This window comes from Penicillium subrubescens, assembly GCF_028828155.1.
Source record: "Penicillium subrubescens strain IBT 31985 chromosome Unknown utg000006l_segment0_segment0, whole genome shotgun sequence".
Classification (NCBI taxonomy): domain Eukaryota; kingdom Fungi; phylum Ascomycota; class Eurotiomycetes; order Eurotiales; family Aspergillaceae; genus Penicillium; species Penicillium subrubescens.
The window spans coordinates 1,546,868-1,559,649 of record NW_026643156.1 but is presented as its reverse complement, the minus strand read 5'-3'; the positions used below and the strand labels follow the sequence as shown (position 1 = coordinate 1,559,649).

Genomic DNA, 12,782 nt, shown 5'->3' with positions numbered 1-12,782 from the left:
CGATGTTTTGTTCTTCTTTTCTTATTTATATGATGTGTTTCTCGTTGACTCTGTTCTAAATAAATTGACCGCCTCTTTCAGATTAGCATTTTTTCTTGAAAAGGGTGTTGCTATAGTGTGGGAATTTTTCATTACCTTGGACGCAATTCAGATCTACTTTCTCAAAAATGTTGTCAACACCTTGCATAGAATTAGGTAGGCAGACATGCACGACCTAAGTATGTGAGGTATATAAGTGCTTTCCATGAGAGTCTACGGCATGCCCAAGTTTCATTGACCTTCATGATGATCGGAAGAATGGTTGATGGCGTTTGTTTCTGATGAGCAACACTCAATATCATCATAATTTGAGTTGTTCGTCCTTTGTTCTTTTCTTCTCTATCAATTATGAAACCATAAATCATCGCCAACTCGGCCTCATTCTTGAACTTTCGGCAGGAATCTCAACAGGCGTATTGTATGTCTCAGTGCAACCTTTAGCCCTGAACTCTTGTTTCATCAGAGTGGTGGGTTCATCAGCCATTCTGAGTCTTCAGGTTGCGGCTCGTGCAGCCACTCCTGGCCCAGTGACATACTGAAATCTAATCCCGGAATGGCAGTGAATTCACTGAGCTCATTAGGGAAAGATGAGAAAAATCCATCAAAGGAAGGGACCGTGTTTGGAGAGCGCTGTTCGAACGACATGTCCAGTCCATTCAAAGCATCAGCACCACCTCCCTCCAATGGATCACCTCGCCAGAGCTTTGTCCATTCTCTGAACTGGTTATACCCTGTTGCAGACTCTGTTGACCCACTCTGCTCTGCCACTGAATGATTGTGCAGCCGTTGCCTGGCTTGCTCGAGCGCTTCGATGACAGCGATTTCAGATTGCGCGGATTCTAGCCCTGTGCAAATCTGGCGGATAAGCGCCATGCCCTGATTTAAAGTTTTGGATATGCTGCTCGAAGGCCCGTTGACGCTGTGGGCAATCAGCGCCAACAAGGCAACACGACATCCGTTGAACTCAGTGTACGAGACACGCGCTAGGCCAACAGTGTCTTGCAACAGCTGACAAATTTCAACAACCCTGAGTGCCGCATGAAGTGAGTCGCGGCGAAGAATATTGACAATATCAGGGACTTCGTGAGGGGTAGCGCCATCTGCCGAGTCAAGTAATCCAGAGGATACTTGCGATATAATGAAGGGGCGGCCCATGTATATCAAGGTCGTGTTATAATAGATTTCAAGATGAACATTGCAGCGGAAGAGTGGCCCAGTAGCGGCGAGATCTCGGCAGTAGATCTCGGTAGCAAGGCTATCCCACCATGAGCTGAGTCGATCGCGCGTGGCAGCAAGGTGTCGCAGGAAATGCTTTTTTCTGGCTTTTGGACAAGTTCGAAGAGAACTCATCGCTTCGGCAGCTTTCGCTAAGTGGTCTGTCAAGACAATTGCAGCGATGAAGTTCGGGAGATTTGTCATTTTGTCTTTCGGCCGCAGAGCGGGCAGGTCGAAAGGCATTGGGGCATCAATCTCAGTAGGAGATATAGACATAGGGCGACCGTGTAGAATGCCGATTCGGCTGTTCAAGAGATAAGACTTTTTGCACTTCATGAAGGCTTGGGAGATCCCTACCGTTCCAGAGAGTATGCAGACCACCAAAGGCGATTTCGCACCTCAGCAATCTCTGGGGCCAGATTGCCTTCGGGTAGCTTGCGATGCATGCCATTTTGAATTGCCATCTTGATTGCTAGCCCAAAGTATACATATGCCAAGCCTGCTGTGTCGATCGGCAAGGTATACACTCCCATAAGCAAGAACGCCTGGACAGTCTCCACACTGGCCACCGTAATGAGATCCGGGATGAGTCGACACGCAAACCGATAAAGCTCCAGTCCGATTTGGTCATCAGGAGTACTCTCAATAGCAGAGGTGACGCCACCAGGCGTTGAGTTTGACTGCATGTGGGCAAACTGCGTGCCAATGGCGAAAATCATGAGAAGAGTACATATCCAACCAGCATCATTGATCGAAGGTGGATCTGTAGTGCTGTAGTAGAAGTCCAATTTTTCACGGAAAGTCGCTTCGTCGAAGTAGAAGTAGTTCGTTTGACTGTATTTCATAAAGGCATTTGCTAGGAATTCCGCAATAGGTTTCGGGGGAAGATAGGACTTGGCGAGTGCGACGCTAGAGCAAGCCGAATGCAGGTCGGTAGCTCGAAAAAACCCCGTTGTGTGGGCAGAGCTCTGGAGATTTATGTTAGTGAGCCAATTCTTAGAATGGGCTTCGTGTCTGCGCATTGGGGAGAGTTCACCAACATACCCCGTCTTGTCGTGTCTGGTCCCCAAGCGTTCGTAGCCGTCGCTCAAGCATTTTGGAGAAGTTCCAATGTGACAACTCTCCCGAATAATCTTTGAAGTTAGGTCAGTCGAGACACGTCAATACCCAGATATTGAACATACGCATGATGCTGGTGGAAAGCAGATCAACAGAGTAATGATTTCCCAGAACATTATCGTTTGAATCATGATCTGATTGCTCCTGTCCTCGGCCCTGGTCCAGAGCATCTGCAATCTGCTGGAGGGAACTCGTTTCAAATGAGACATCACCTAAAAAGTGCGTAATAATTCGCTTCATTTGAAGCTCTCTGGGATGTTGTTCTGAAGGCTCTCCCTCCCTAGCACGAAAATGAGTGGCCCATTTCCTCTGATGAAACACTAGGACATCCAATGGATAGACTCACTCTGATGAATCATGTCGCAGTCTTGGCACTTGTCGGCGGTCTGCACTCTCGAAGCCGCATGTTCTTTGGCGCTCGTGGCATCGAGTACACGGATTGCCGCCTCCGCCTTGTGAGAAGTGTCAATCTATGTAAAATGACGAGGGTCAACTATGGAAAGGGGCCAAAGTACATTTTTCTTTGTGCTGACGACAAGGCAAACATCTGCATCGCAAATAATTAGCACTGAGGAGACTCCGTCTCGATTGTCGTCTGAAGTGTATGGCGTCAACTTACGCCTGTGCCGTTCTCTTTCGCAGCGCCTCAGGTACGTGGGGTCTTCTTTGTCTGCCTTTGCGTATCTTAAAACCAGGCTCGGGCATCGTATCGAAAGACGCCTTGCACCCCGCTCGAATGAAATCCTTATATGCAAGTAGATGAATCGCAGCGAAGACGGCAGATGAGAGACCGGTGCATGGATGTTTTAGCCTCAGGCATAAATGACGTAAGCAACACGGTAAGCGATAAGGGATTAGCGAAAAGAGGAGACCATGTCGAGTTAGCATTGGAAGTTTTATGCCAGAGCAGCATCATTGGATGAAAGAAAAGCTCAGCCGCCTAAAAATGAGTGCTTTTGAGTTTTCAAATGTCGGGACAAGTTCTACTTCACGCCAAGCTGGGGACTTTGAGATTGAAAGTATGATCTTCAGCCAGAGCGCTAGTGCCTGCAGCGCAGCTATCAAAGCGAGCGTTGTGACAGGCAGAAATGGCAAAATGCCCTTGAGCTTTTTACAGAAAGAGGGAGTCTTGGAGTCTGGCATGATGGAGCAGATTAAGATGGCTCTTAAGGTTGAGATAGAAAGATTAACTATGTCTAGGTAACATATTACTTGATTGAATCTTACTTTAACCTCGGACTTGGTAAACTGTATCATTTACTGGCTTATCACAATCAATTCCCTTATAATATCTGTGAGCTAGATCAAAGAGTCGTTCCGTAAACTACCAGACATCGGTGACTAACCATGTCCATGATAGAAGGAAAACGAGCTAGTAAATGGTTTACGTTTATGTGAGCCTTGGTAGTGCTCTCCTTGTATAATTGCAGCAGTGTACACAAGAGCTACTGATACGGAGAGAGATATCAAGAAAGAACCTAATTCCATGGAAACTTCCGGTGATTGCGAGAGCATACGCTCAACACAGCCTTGTGAGCTTGATGGTAGGTTTAGCTGGCTACGACCTAGGAACCCGGGTCTCAGTACCCGAACAGGTCATATATTTGTGAGCACGCATTCTTCACCACATTCCATCTACTTTCTATCTACATATCCATCTTTCATCAGTTATACGATAGAAAGTTCAAACAAGACTTGACAATGGCGCAACTCTCAGACTTCCGTGTGCTGTCCTTCGACGTCTACGGCACTTTGATCGACTGGGAAGGGGGCATCCTTGGTGCATTCCAACCTACTCTGGACAAGAACCAAGCTCAGTTCACACGCAAGCATCTCCTTACACTCTACCATGAGCTGGAGCGTGAACAACAGACCAAGACTCCCGAAATGCCATACCATCAATTGTTGACAACAATCCACCCCGAACTCGCCAAGCGTTTGGGTTTGGAGATTCCTTCTCAAGAGGAAAGCAAGCAATTCGGAGAGTCAATCGGCAATTGGCCCGCTTTCCCTGATACGGTGGATGCTCTCAAGCGTCTTTCAAAGCATTACAAGCTGGTGGTTCTATCGAATGTCGATCGTGAATCTTTCGCAAAGTCCAACGCAGGCAGTCTCGAAGGCTTCCCATTCGATCTGATCATCACTGCTCAAGATGTGGGCTCATACAAGCCGGATCTTCGCAATTTTGAATACATGCTGAAGACGGTGAAATCAACTTTCGATGTCGAACCTTCTCAGGTCCTTCAAACTGCTCAGAGTCAGTTCCACGATCATCACCCCGCAAAGAAAATTGGGATCAAATCTGCTTGGATTGAGCGACCAGGCGCCACAATGGGAAATTTGGCAGAGAATGTATTTGACTGGCGCTTTGATACTATGGGAGATATGGCCGGAGAAGTTGAGGCCGGAAAATGAATTCGACATATGAAATGATGTCTCGGGGTACCGGGTTCGGGGTTGATATTCTGCGCTACTCTTGTAATAGCTAAGTGGTGACTTGAGCTGCTAGTCAGAAGCTACCGTCATTAGTTGTTTGTTCAAGCTTGTTTGGCTTAGTATAAATCTTTATTCAAACTCTTACTTTACAATCTTTCATCCTGTCGCGATATAACTTGCAGGGCCACACCAACAGTAAAGTCTGACATAGCCGCCTTCAATAAACGCCTTACATGTTCTAACGTAACCTCGGTATCGAGACAAAAAATCTCTCGAAGAAATCTAGTAGTAGGGAGCAACTTGTGTGTCGCAGCTCCTATGTGAAGGCTGTGCAACAAAAAACAGATAGCATATTGACCTGGTGCTTGGTGAACCCCACTCCCGCCGGGTACATGTACCCGGCTCGCTGAGCCGAGCCTTTGATGACATTTGATGGGAGGAAAGGCTTGATGATTCACCTGGAATGTGCTCCCTCTTGTCGTTTTTTTTTTAGAAAAAAACAGAAAGTCGGGTCTTTATATTGCCAGATGTAATAGATTTTCCGGGTACCATCATCCGGCTATCTTTGCATGAGCATTTAAAACTAAAGAAAAAGCAAGAAGAAGATTCTCGATTGAAATTACTATATTGTTTTTGACTTTGAGCCACCTGCACCAGTATCAAACCTCTTACCATTTGACCTCTAAATATCAACTTTTAGGTCAACTATCCGGCCTGATGGTTGGCTAAGTGGCCGGAGGCATCTATCAAAGCAGCAAACCACGACTTGAAATTGAATACCTTGACATGGAGGAGCTCCTTTTATTTTTCATGTTCGCGTTCTTTCTGTCTTTCTCTGTTTCAACGTTTTATCTCTTTCTGAGCCCACCGTCCACCATTTCCGCATACCAGTCCCTGAAAACGAGGTGATTAAGGCCGAGGAAGATCAGAATGCTATCATTGATGCCGACACTATGGATGCCGACACTATGGATGCCGACTAGGATTTTATTTGAACAATGACATGGGATTCAGTCAGTGATTAAACCAAAATTGCTCTTATGGTGCGCTCTAATAAGTTACTTCAGCATCGACGATATCGACGGCAGCATATATCTTGATGTGTATATGCAAAGCACATTTATCCTACTCTAATCAGGACAGTATAGTCACCCAAAAGAGTGTCTAAATAGTACGATGGAGTTTATTACCAGCCAAAAATGTCGAGAATTCGGAAGTTGATGAAGATTTAATCTGCTTGAATGATGTCGAAGTGTCCACGGCGCTGGCCGCAGATAAATCTAGTGACCAGCATCAAATGTACTAAATGGAAGAATTGTTTCATAGTACCCTCCAGTGTTCCTTGACAACCTGTAGAACCAGACAGGCTACATCGATACCATGGGGTAATAATATATAATTCTAAATAAAATGTCTAAAACTGCAACTATACCGCGTCTATAATGATATCGTTTCATTGGAGATAGTTCCATACCAGAATGTGTAAACAGCTACAAAAGTCAACAAGCCAACGTATCCCTACTACAAAAGCTCTGTACCCAAACCAAAGTCCAGAGACATACGAACAATTCCACTCACTAAGGAGAACAAAGAAAAACCCGCACACTCCAACCAAAGAGGAAAACCATACACTCCCACCACATGATCACCTACGTAGGTGGCCCGATCCAGACCTAAAACGACTTAGCCAGTCCTCTCCACGAGAATCAACCTTCACTCCCGATTCCGATCTAGACGGCAAACGGGCATGATAATTACTGTACTAAACCAAAACACGAAGCATTCAGTATGCATACGGTACGCAGTAGTATGGCAGGAAAATAGAATTCCGCCGCTCATCCAAACAGGAACCTGCATCCAGGGCCAAGGGTGCCAACGCCCTGCATCCCGAGTTCCGATTCTTCTGGGAGTGAAAGTGGAGAACTAAAGTCCTGACTCGAGTCTCGGGCAGAGTTTGCATAAGTGGATCTATGTAGCCGCATTGCCGACTCCCAGGAAATCGGTATGTATGGGGCCCAGCCACGCGTGATTCCATACTATACTGAACATATTCCGTACAGTCAGCATCCTTTGGGACTCGAGAAGTTGAGTGGAAGGGGGAACTTGGAAGGCTTCTCGAAGGGCCCCGCTGGGTGGGGGCATTCGTGCAGGGGATCTGGATAAGTCGGCCCGTCTGGGGTGGGTTGCGTGAATTTATTTTATTTTTTTTTCTTTTGAGTTTGAATAGTGCTGGACAACAAATTGGTTCTAACTTCTAATTGAGTTGAGTTGGGTTTGGGGCACGAGAATGGGTCGGATAGTCTGTTCAAACAGTAGTAGTGTTTCCTACTATCTACTACTAGCATTACTGTACAGTGTACTATTGTATGAAGTAGTAGGAAGAGTGGATTTGGGATTGATTATTGGAGGGGCTCGGGTATATCGCGATAGATCTACAGAATGTATGCCCTGTTGGTGAATTAAGGTATGGAGCTTTTGGTCTATCTCAGGTTGGAATCACGTTATACAGTGGTTTTCGAAATCAGTCAAATCTCCTCACTCTTGCGACATCATTGCCGGAAAATAAATCCGTCACATGTGAGCTCTGATTGGATCAGGTCTTCCCGGTCTCAATTTCAGACCGCTTTCTATAGTAGATTGTGTATTTTACAATACAATTATCGGACAGCGAGGGTTGTATTTTACACGAAACTGCTCATACACCCGCTACATACCTCTGTGGCCACCTTCGACTCTCTACAGTACAGTGCAACTTGTCAACGCATCGCACCAGCCTAGCCCCTATCACTTCAAGGCGATATGGCTCCAAGACTCTCTCTTACAAAGCTCGTTTGAATTCGTAATTCAATCGAGAGCCAGTCCTTCACCACATCTAAAATAGCGAAACAGGCTGAATATAACAAGCTGACTAGCATTAGTATCCGCAGAAACCTACGACAATTTGGAAGCAATTACGCCCCTCAAACCCGAATAGGTCGAGAACGAACTGTGCCACCCTTGATGCTTGAAGCCCTGGATTATCTATATGAGAAACCTAGCTCGTACCTCGATAGTATAGCTGTATTTCTCTACAACAAGTTCCAGATTATAGTTAGAACCTCTAGCATTATGAGAGCTATTATCGCCAACGGTTGGTCAAAAAGACTACACGGCAACGTGCTAGAAAGCAAAATGTTGATTTACGAGATTATTATCTGCATAATCTATCAGACTGCAAAACGTACCACCTCGTATATGTTGGTGAATCTGGGTGTGACACGTGTTAGGCTCGGACGGAGAGGCTAGGCACGACGTAGGACGGGCCATTTAATTACTTCCAGCATAATAATTCCCCATGCAACAGCCCAAACCAAGCCTGTTCATCCTCGACAAATTCCCTCCATCCCTTGGAAATTCTTTCTAATTCCTCCTTTGTCGCATACCCTTCCTCGACAGCCGTCTTCGCCAAGCCCGAAAACAGCACCCTTTCCGCCATCGATACACCCCAATACTGTCTCTCCTCCGGAGTACTAAAGCACCAGGACCCGGCGCTCTTCCTGATATTCGCCAGGTCAAATCCAGCCTTTTTCGCCCAGATATGAATATACCGTCCAGGATGCGGATTCCCGCCTTTCGCCTTTCCCATTCGTTGAGTAATTTCGAGCCAGTTGCCGATCCCGGGATTCTCTGGATACCAGGTCATAGACGCAGATTCCCTTGCTGCGACAATTCCACCCTGTTTCACAACACGCCTCATCTCGCATAACGCTTTGACAGGATCGGCAATATGTTGCAGCACCTGATGCACATGAACAATATCGAAGGTATTATCCGGGAACTCGAGAGCGTGGATATCGCCCAGCCGGAAATCGACGTTAGTCACGCCTTGCGACGCGGCCAGGTGTCGAGCCTGGTCGAGCGGATCAGGGACATTTTCGATCCCTATGACATGACCATGATTTGCACAGCGGGCGAAATCAACACTGATTGAGCCGGGACCACACCCGATGTCTAGGATTTTGGACGTCGGAGTTATATGCGGTAGGAGGTAGGCGGCAGAATTGGACGCTGTGCGCCAACTGTGGGTTTTGAGGACAGAAGTGGAGTGGTCGGTTATGTAGACAGCCATCGCTTTTTGTAGTATTCAGTTTGGCTTGATCGAGCTTGTGATTGTGTAGTTTGCCAAAACTCAATCATGGTTGAATTTAATGTACTTTATAGGTTTATGTGTATGCAAAAGTCCGTAAGACAATTAGGATCGGAATTCCGAATCTGACTTCCAAGGTGACTCGCCACTCCGCGGAAATCCGGATTCGACTTCGGAGTCGCTTGGCTTTATATATTCCTACTTTGACCAGCATTAAATTACAAATCTTCATCAACCTTCAATGGCTCCCCGTTACATACCCAAGCTAGGTACCGCCCCCAACGTCCCTCGCGACGCTAAAGAGACCTATAATACTCTTAAACGTGGTGGTGTTGTCATTATTCCAACCGATGTCGGCTACGCACTCTTGACTAGCACACAGGCTGGAATCCAGCGGATTTTCTCAGCCAAAGACCGTCGGGAAGGCCACAACATAGGCATCATCGGGACATATAAACAACACCGCGAAATCCATGTGCTCTCCGAGGCCAAGTTTGAGATGACACGGGTCCTGACAGAAGATATGGCGATGATTGTGGGGATCATTGCCAAATACGATACCGAAAACCTTCACCCGCGTTTGGCAACCCTCGATCCCGCTACGCTAGCCCAGGTCACCAAGGGTGATACGGTCAGTATCGCAGTTCCCGAAGGTCCATTTCTACGGGAACTCGGTCGCCTTTGCGATGAGGACCCCGAGGGCATGTTAACGTTCGGAACTTCGGCCAATCTGACCGGCCAGGGACAACGATTCCGGATTGAAGATATTGAGCCGAGGGTGATTGACGCGGTAGACTTGGTGGTGGATTACGGTCTACAGAAATGGCAGGCGTACAGGCGTGGTGGCATAAATTTCGATGCAGAGAACATGAAGGTTCTACGGAAGGGAGCCGGGTACGAGATCTTTCGCGACAGAATGCTAAGATGGTTCCCTCATTTACTGGAGGATGCCGGTGTAAGCATTGAGGAGGATCCTGATTTCCAGACTAGCGAGCCTGGAGTTCGTGCGAACTAATTAATCTCTTCCGCCAATTGATCATGTACATAATGTAAGGGAGAAGGATGAACCACTAAGCTCTTGACGGATCCCAAACAATGAGCTGATCCAGCCGAGAAAGAAGCTGTCCAAAATCACTGTGGTCTTTTCCCTCGCACAGAAAGATTCCTCTGCTGTTTTAGGGTTTGTAGTGTTGTCGACAGCTCTTCAAAGTGCTATTCAATTGCAGTATAAGAGACGTTGCCTACTAGACATTGAATTGAGAGCTAGAGCATGATGTACAAGTACTATTTCCAATCACCGGAGCTGGCAGTGGGACAAACAAATCTTTCATTGTAATAAAATTCAATTACCGGTAAATCCAAGGAGGTAATTGTACGGAAAGGAAAAAATGGATAGAGTCCTGATGGAATATTAAATCTAGCAGAGACTGGTGGACGCTGACGGTTTCAGAGTCTCGAAGAGAGAGGCATCAACCGGCGAGTCGGCCGAGATGATCTTCCCGACCAGGCCGTGCCAACGTTCTATATCCTAATGTCGAAGAGATATGAAGCAAGCGCAGTTGACATTATGGCCTCTAGTGTGAAGCCAGTATAGCCAATATGGAGAAAGGCCTTGAGATGTGTTGCTTAGTTCGCAAATTGGCTCCAAGAACGCAGTCTCTTGCCATACTATATTATGCAAATTAGCAAATAATTCTATACCTAATTTAATACAACAGAACGCAGTCCTAGCAGCAAACTCACTCGTTGTAAAATAAAAGGTAAGGGTACCATAGCAACGGAGATGAACCCCAGTATGCTCGAGGCCCATCCAATTCCAAGTGCATTTAGCATGCGTGGTGCAGCTAGTGGGAGCGCCCCTCCAAACGAACTTCGGAAGAAAGTGTTACCGGCAAATACGCTTGCCGCATAGCGCGGATATGATTCGCCTAGGTAATTGAGGACGGATTGAAAGGTGAGGTAGAAGCCCGGTGCAAAGAATGCTGTTCCGATAATTGGAACGATCCAGTGTACGCTGTTGGCAGCGGGTTAAAATCCTCTCTAGAATCCATTGACTTAAGTGGCTAGCTTACCTTGCTCGGGATGTCCATGCAAAGACGAACAGGGAAATTGGAATGCAAACGGCCCCTATTTGTCCAGGGACCAGGCGAGCCTCTGGCTCGACAACGACATTTGCATTTGCCACTCGTGGCTGGTAGGAAAAGTATAACCACAGAACGTATGCAACGACCGAAACCGATGCTCCAACGAGGATACCGAAGAAGGCAACTGGAGAGAAATGTTAGTAGCCCAGTCTTCGTACAAAGTCAGCCCAGGAAAGCTCACGGCCTTGCTGAATTGCGGTGAAATGATAAATGCCGTTAAAGACTATACGATCACTCTGTCAGTATAACGTGCGCAAAACGCTTCCAGGAGAGCTTAACTTACCGAACGGGAAGAACTCAAACCAAAGGTACAGGACACCGTAAACTAGCATTGTGTGCACGTTGACAAATAGAATGACTGGGTCCAGACAGGCAAGTTTGATATCGTTGCCCATGTCCTTAACAATGCGTAGAGCGAGATTTTCGCTTGGTGATTGGATTTCAGCTTCACTCTGGTAGGCAGGATTGCCCGTCTGCTCGCGAAGGCGCTTTGCTCGTCGTAGAAGGATATTCGAGGACAGCGTCTCAGGTAGAAAGAAGAAAGTAGATATGGTTGTGAAGGCAGTGATGCCGGAAAGGAGCCAGAGCGTTGCTCTCCAGGTTTTCCAACGCTTTCTGTACGATGATTATTCATGTCAGATAATACTCAGCAATTCAAAAAACCGATGACGAACATTACAAGGGTTCCAAGGAGCTGTGTTATCAAAATTAGTAAAAGCTGTGGAAGTCTAGATGCACGTAGACAGACATACCGGTCCCAGAATAGGCCCGCAAACTCCGCTAACTGCGTACAATGCAATTGCATAGGGAATCTCAGATGGCCTGTATATTTCCATGAGCGAGGCGCCACCGACGCTGATGGGCGTGCTTCCGATGAAGCCCCCCAAAAAGCGAAGTACCAGAACAGTTTGTAGGTTTTTTGCCCGAGCCGTTCCGATGTTGAGCAAGCAGAACACAAGGCAGCTAAGCACATATACCGGCGAACGCCCGATGGTCGACAGGTTTGACAGAGGAGAAAGCTGGAAACATGCATGATTAGTACATTCCTTGTACCTGTGGTCTACTTGAAGCGCAGACATACAATAAGAGGCCCAATTCCGTATGCAATAACAAAGAGCGAGAGTCCCAGTGTGCCCTCAGCAGTGGTAGCTCCGAATGCTTCTCCGATTCCCAAGATACTTGGCGTAAAGAGTGCTGATGCTGCATAGAAACTGAAGTTCAAGAGCAATACATTGAGTCCAGCGACCGTCCTTGCCAGCGTGGGCCAGTTTCGAGGGATATCTGGATCATCGGGACCAACAAAGCCTACTATGATCCAGCGCTGGGAGTCTGGGCTTGGGAGGTCTTCATCTTCAAGGGTTTTAGATCCATTATAGGAAAAAAATCGGCCCTTCGACGCATAGTTCAGCAGCCGACCGAATAGGCTGTCACGGACCAAAATGTTCAGACTCTCCATGGTCGAAGTTTGCTATACCCGCTCTCTCTGAGTGCGTCGATCGCATTAAATACTTGTGGACAGAGCGTACAGTAGCCAGTGGCTACTCCGAGCAGTTTGCCGCTTCCTATGGATGCCGGAATTCCGCACAAAGCACGTTTCTAAGGTGGCACAGTAGCACGCTGCTCAGAAACTGCCTAGGGCCAAGCCGCCAAACAATGATTTGGGCAGTTAAATATTCGATACAAGAACTATCATAGCCTAGTAC

The 12,782-nt window shown here is 46.9% G+C and overlaps 5 protein-coding genes across 5 annotated transcripts; 2 read left to right on the top strand and 3 right to left on the bottom strand.

Annotated features, from left to right (window-relative positions):
* Window positions 1–498: 498 nt before the first annotated feature.
* N7473_009056 (fungal specific transcription factor domain-containing protein) lies at window positions 499–2,613 on the bottom strand (the record flags this gene model as incomplete). Its single annotated transcript, XM_057154995.1, has 4 exons — window positions 499–1,558; window positions 1,612–2,222; window positions 2,299–2,387; window positions 2,439–2,613. 4 exons carry the CDS (start codon window positions 2,611–2,613, stop codon window positions 499–501), a joined length of 1,935 nt encoding a protein of 644 aa, XP_057006125.1.
* A 1,461-nt stretch (window positions 2,614–4,074) lies between these two features.
* Window positions 4,075–4,788, top strand: N7473_009055 (uncharacterized protein; the record flags this gene model as incomplete). Its single annotated transcript, XM_057154994.1, has 1 exon — window positions 4,075–4,788. One exon carries the CDS (start codon window positions 4,075–4,077, stop codon window positions 4,786–4,788), a length of 714 nt encoding a protein of 237 aa, XP_057006124.1.
* A 3,331-nt stretch (window positions 4,789–8,119) lies between these two features.
* N7473_009054 (class I SAM-dependent methyltransferase) lies at window positions 8,120–8,917 on the bottom strand (the record flags this gene model as incomplete). Its single annotated transcript, XM_057154993.1, has 1 exon — window positions 8,120–8,917. The coding sequence occupies one exon, from the start codon at window positions 8,915–8,917 to the stop codon at window positions 8,120–8,122; it is 798 nt and encodes a 265-aa protein (XP_057006123.1).
* A 259-nt stretch (window positions 8,918–9,176) lies between these two features.
* On the top strand, window positions 9,177–9,950 carry N7473_009053 (uncharacterized protein; the record flags this gene model as incomplete). The annotated part of the gene is made up of 1 exon (XM_057154992.1): window positions 9,177–9,950. The coding sequence occupies one exon, from the start codon at window positions 9,177–9,179 to the stop codon at window positions 9,948–9,950; it is 774 nt and encodes a 257-aa protein (XP_057006122.1).
* A 402-nt stretch (window positions 9,951–10,352) lies between these two features.
* N7473_009052 (MFS transporter) lies at window positions 10,353–12,535 on the bottom strand (the record flags this gene model as incomplete). Its single annotated transcript, XM_057154991.1, has 8 exons — window positions 10,353–10,463; window positions 10,679–10,949; window positions 11,008–11,203; window positions 11,261–11,302; window positions 11,363–11,694; window positions 11,754–11,773; window positions 11,832–12,098; window positions 12,161–12,535. 8 exons carry the CDS (start codon window positions 12,533–12,535, stop codon window positions 10,353–10,355), a joined length of 1,614 nt encoding a protein of 537 aa, XP_057006121.1.
* Between the last annotated feature and the right edge of the window lie 247 nt (window positions 12,536–12,782).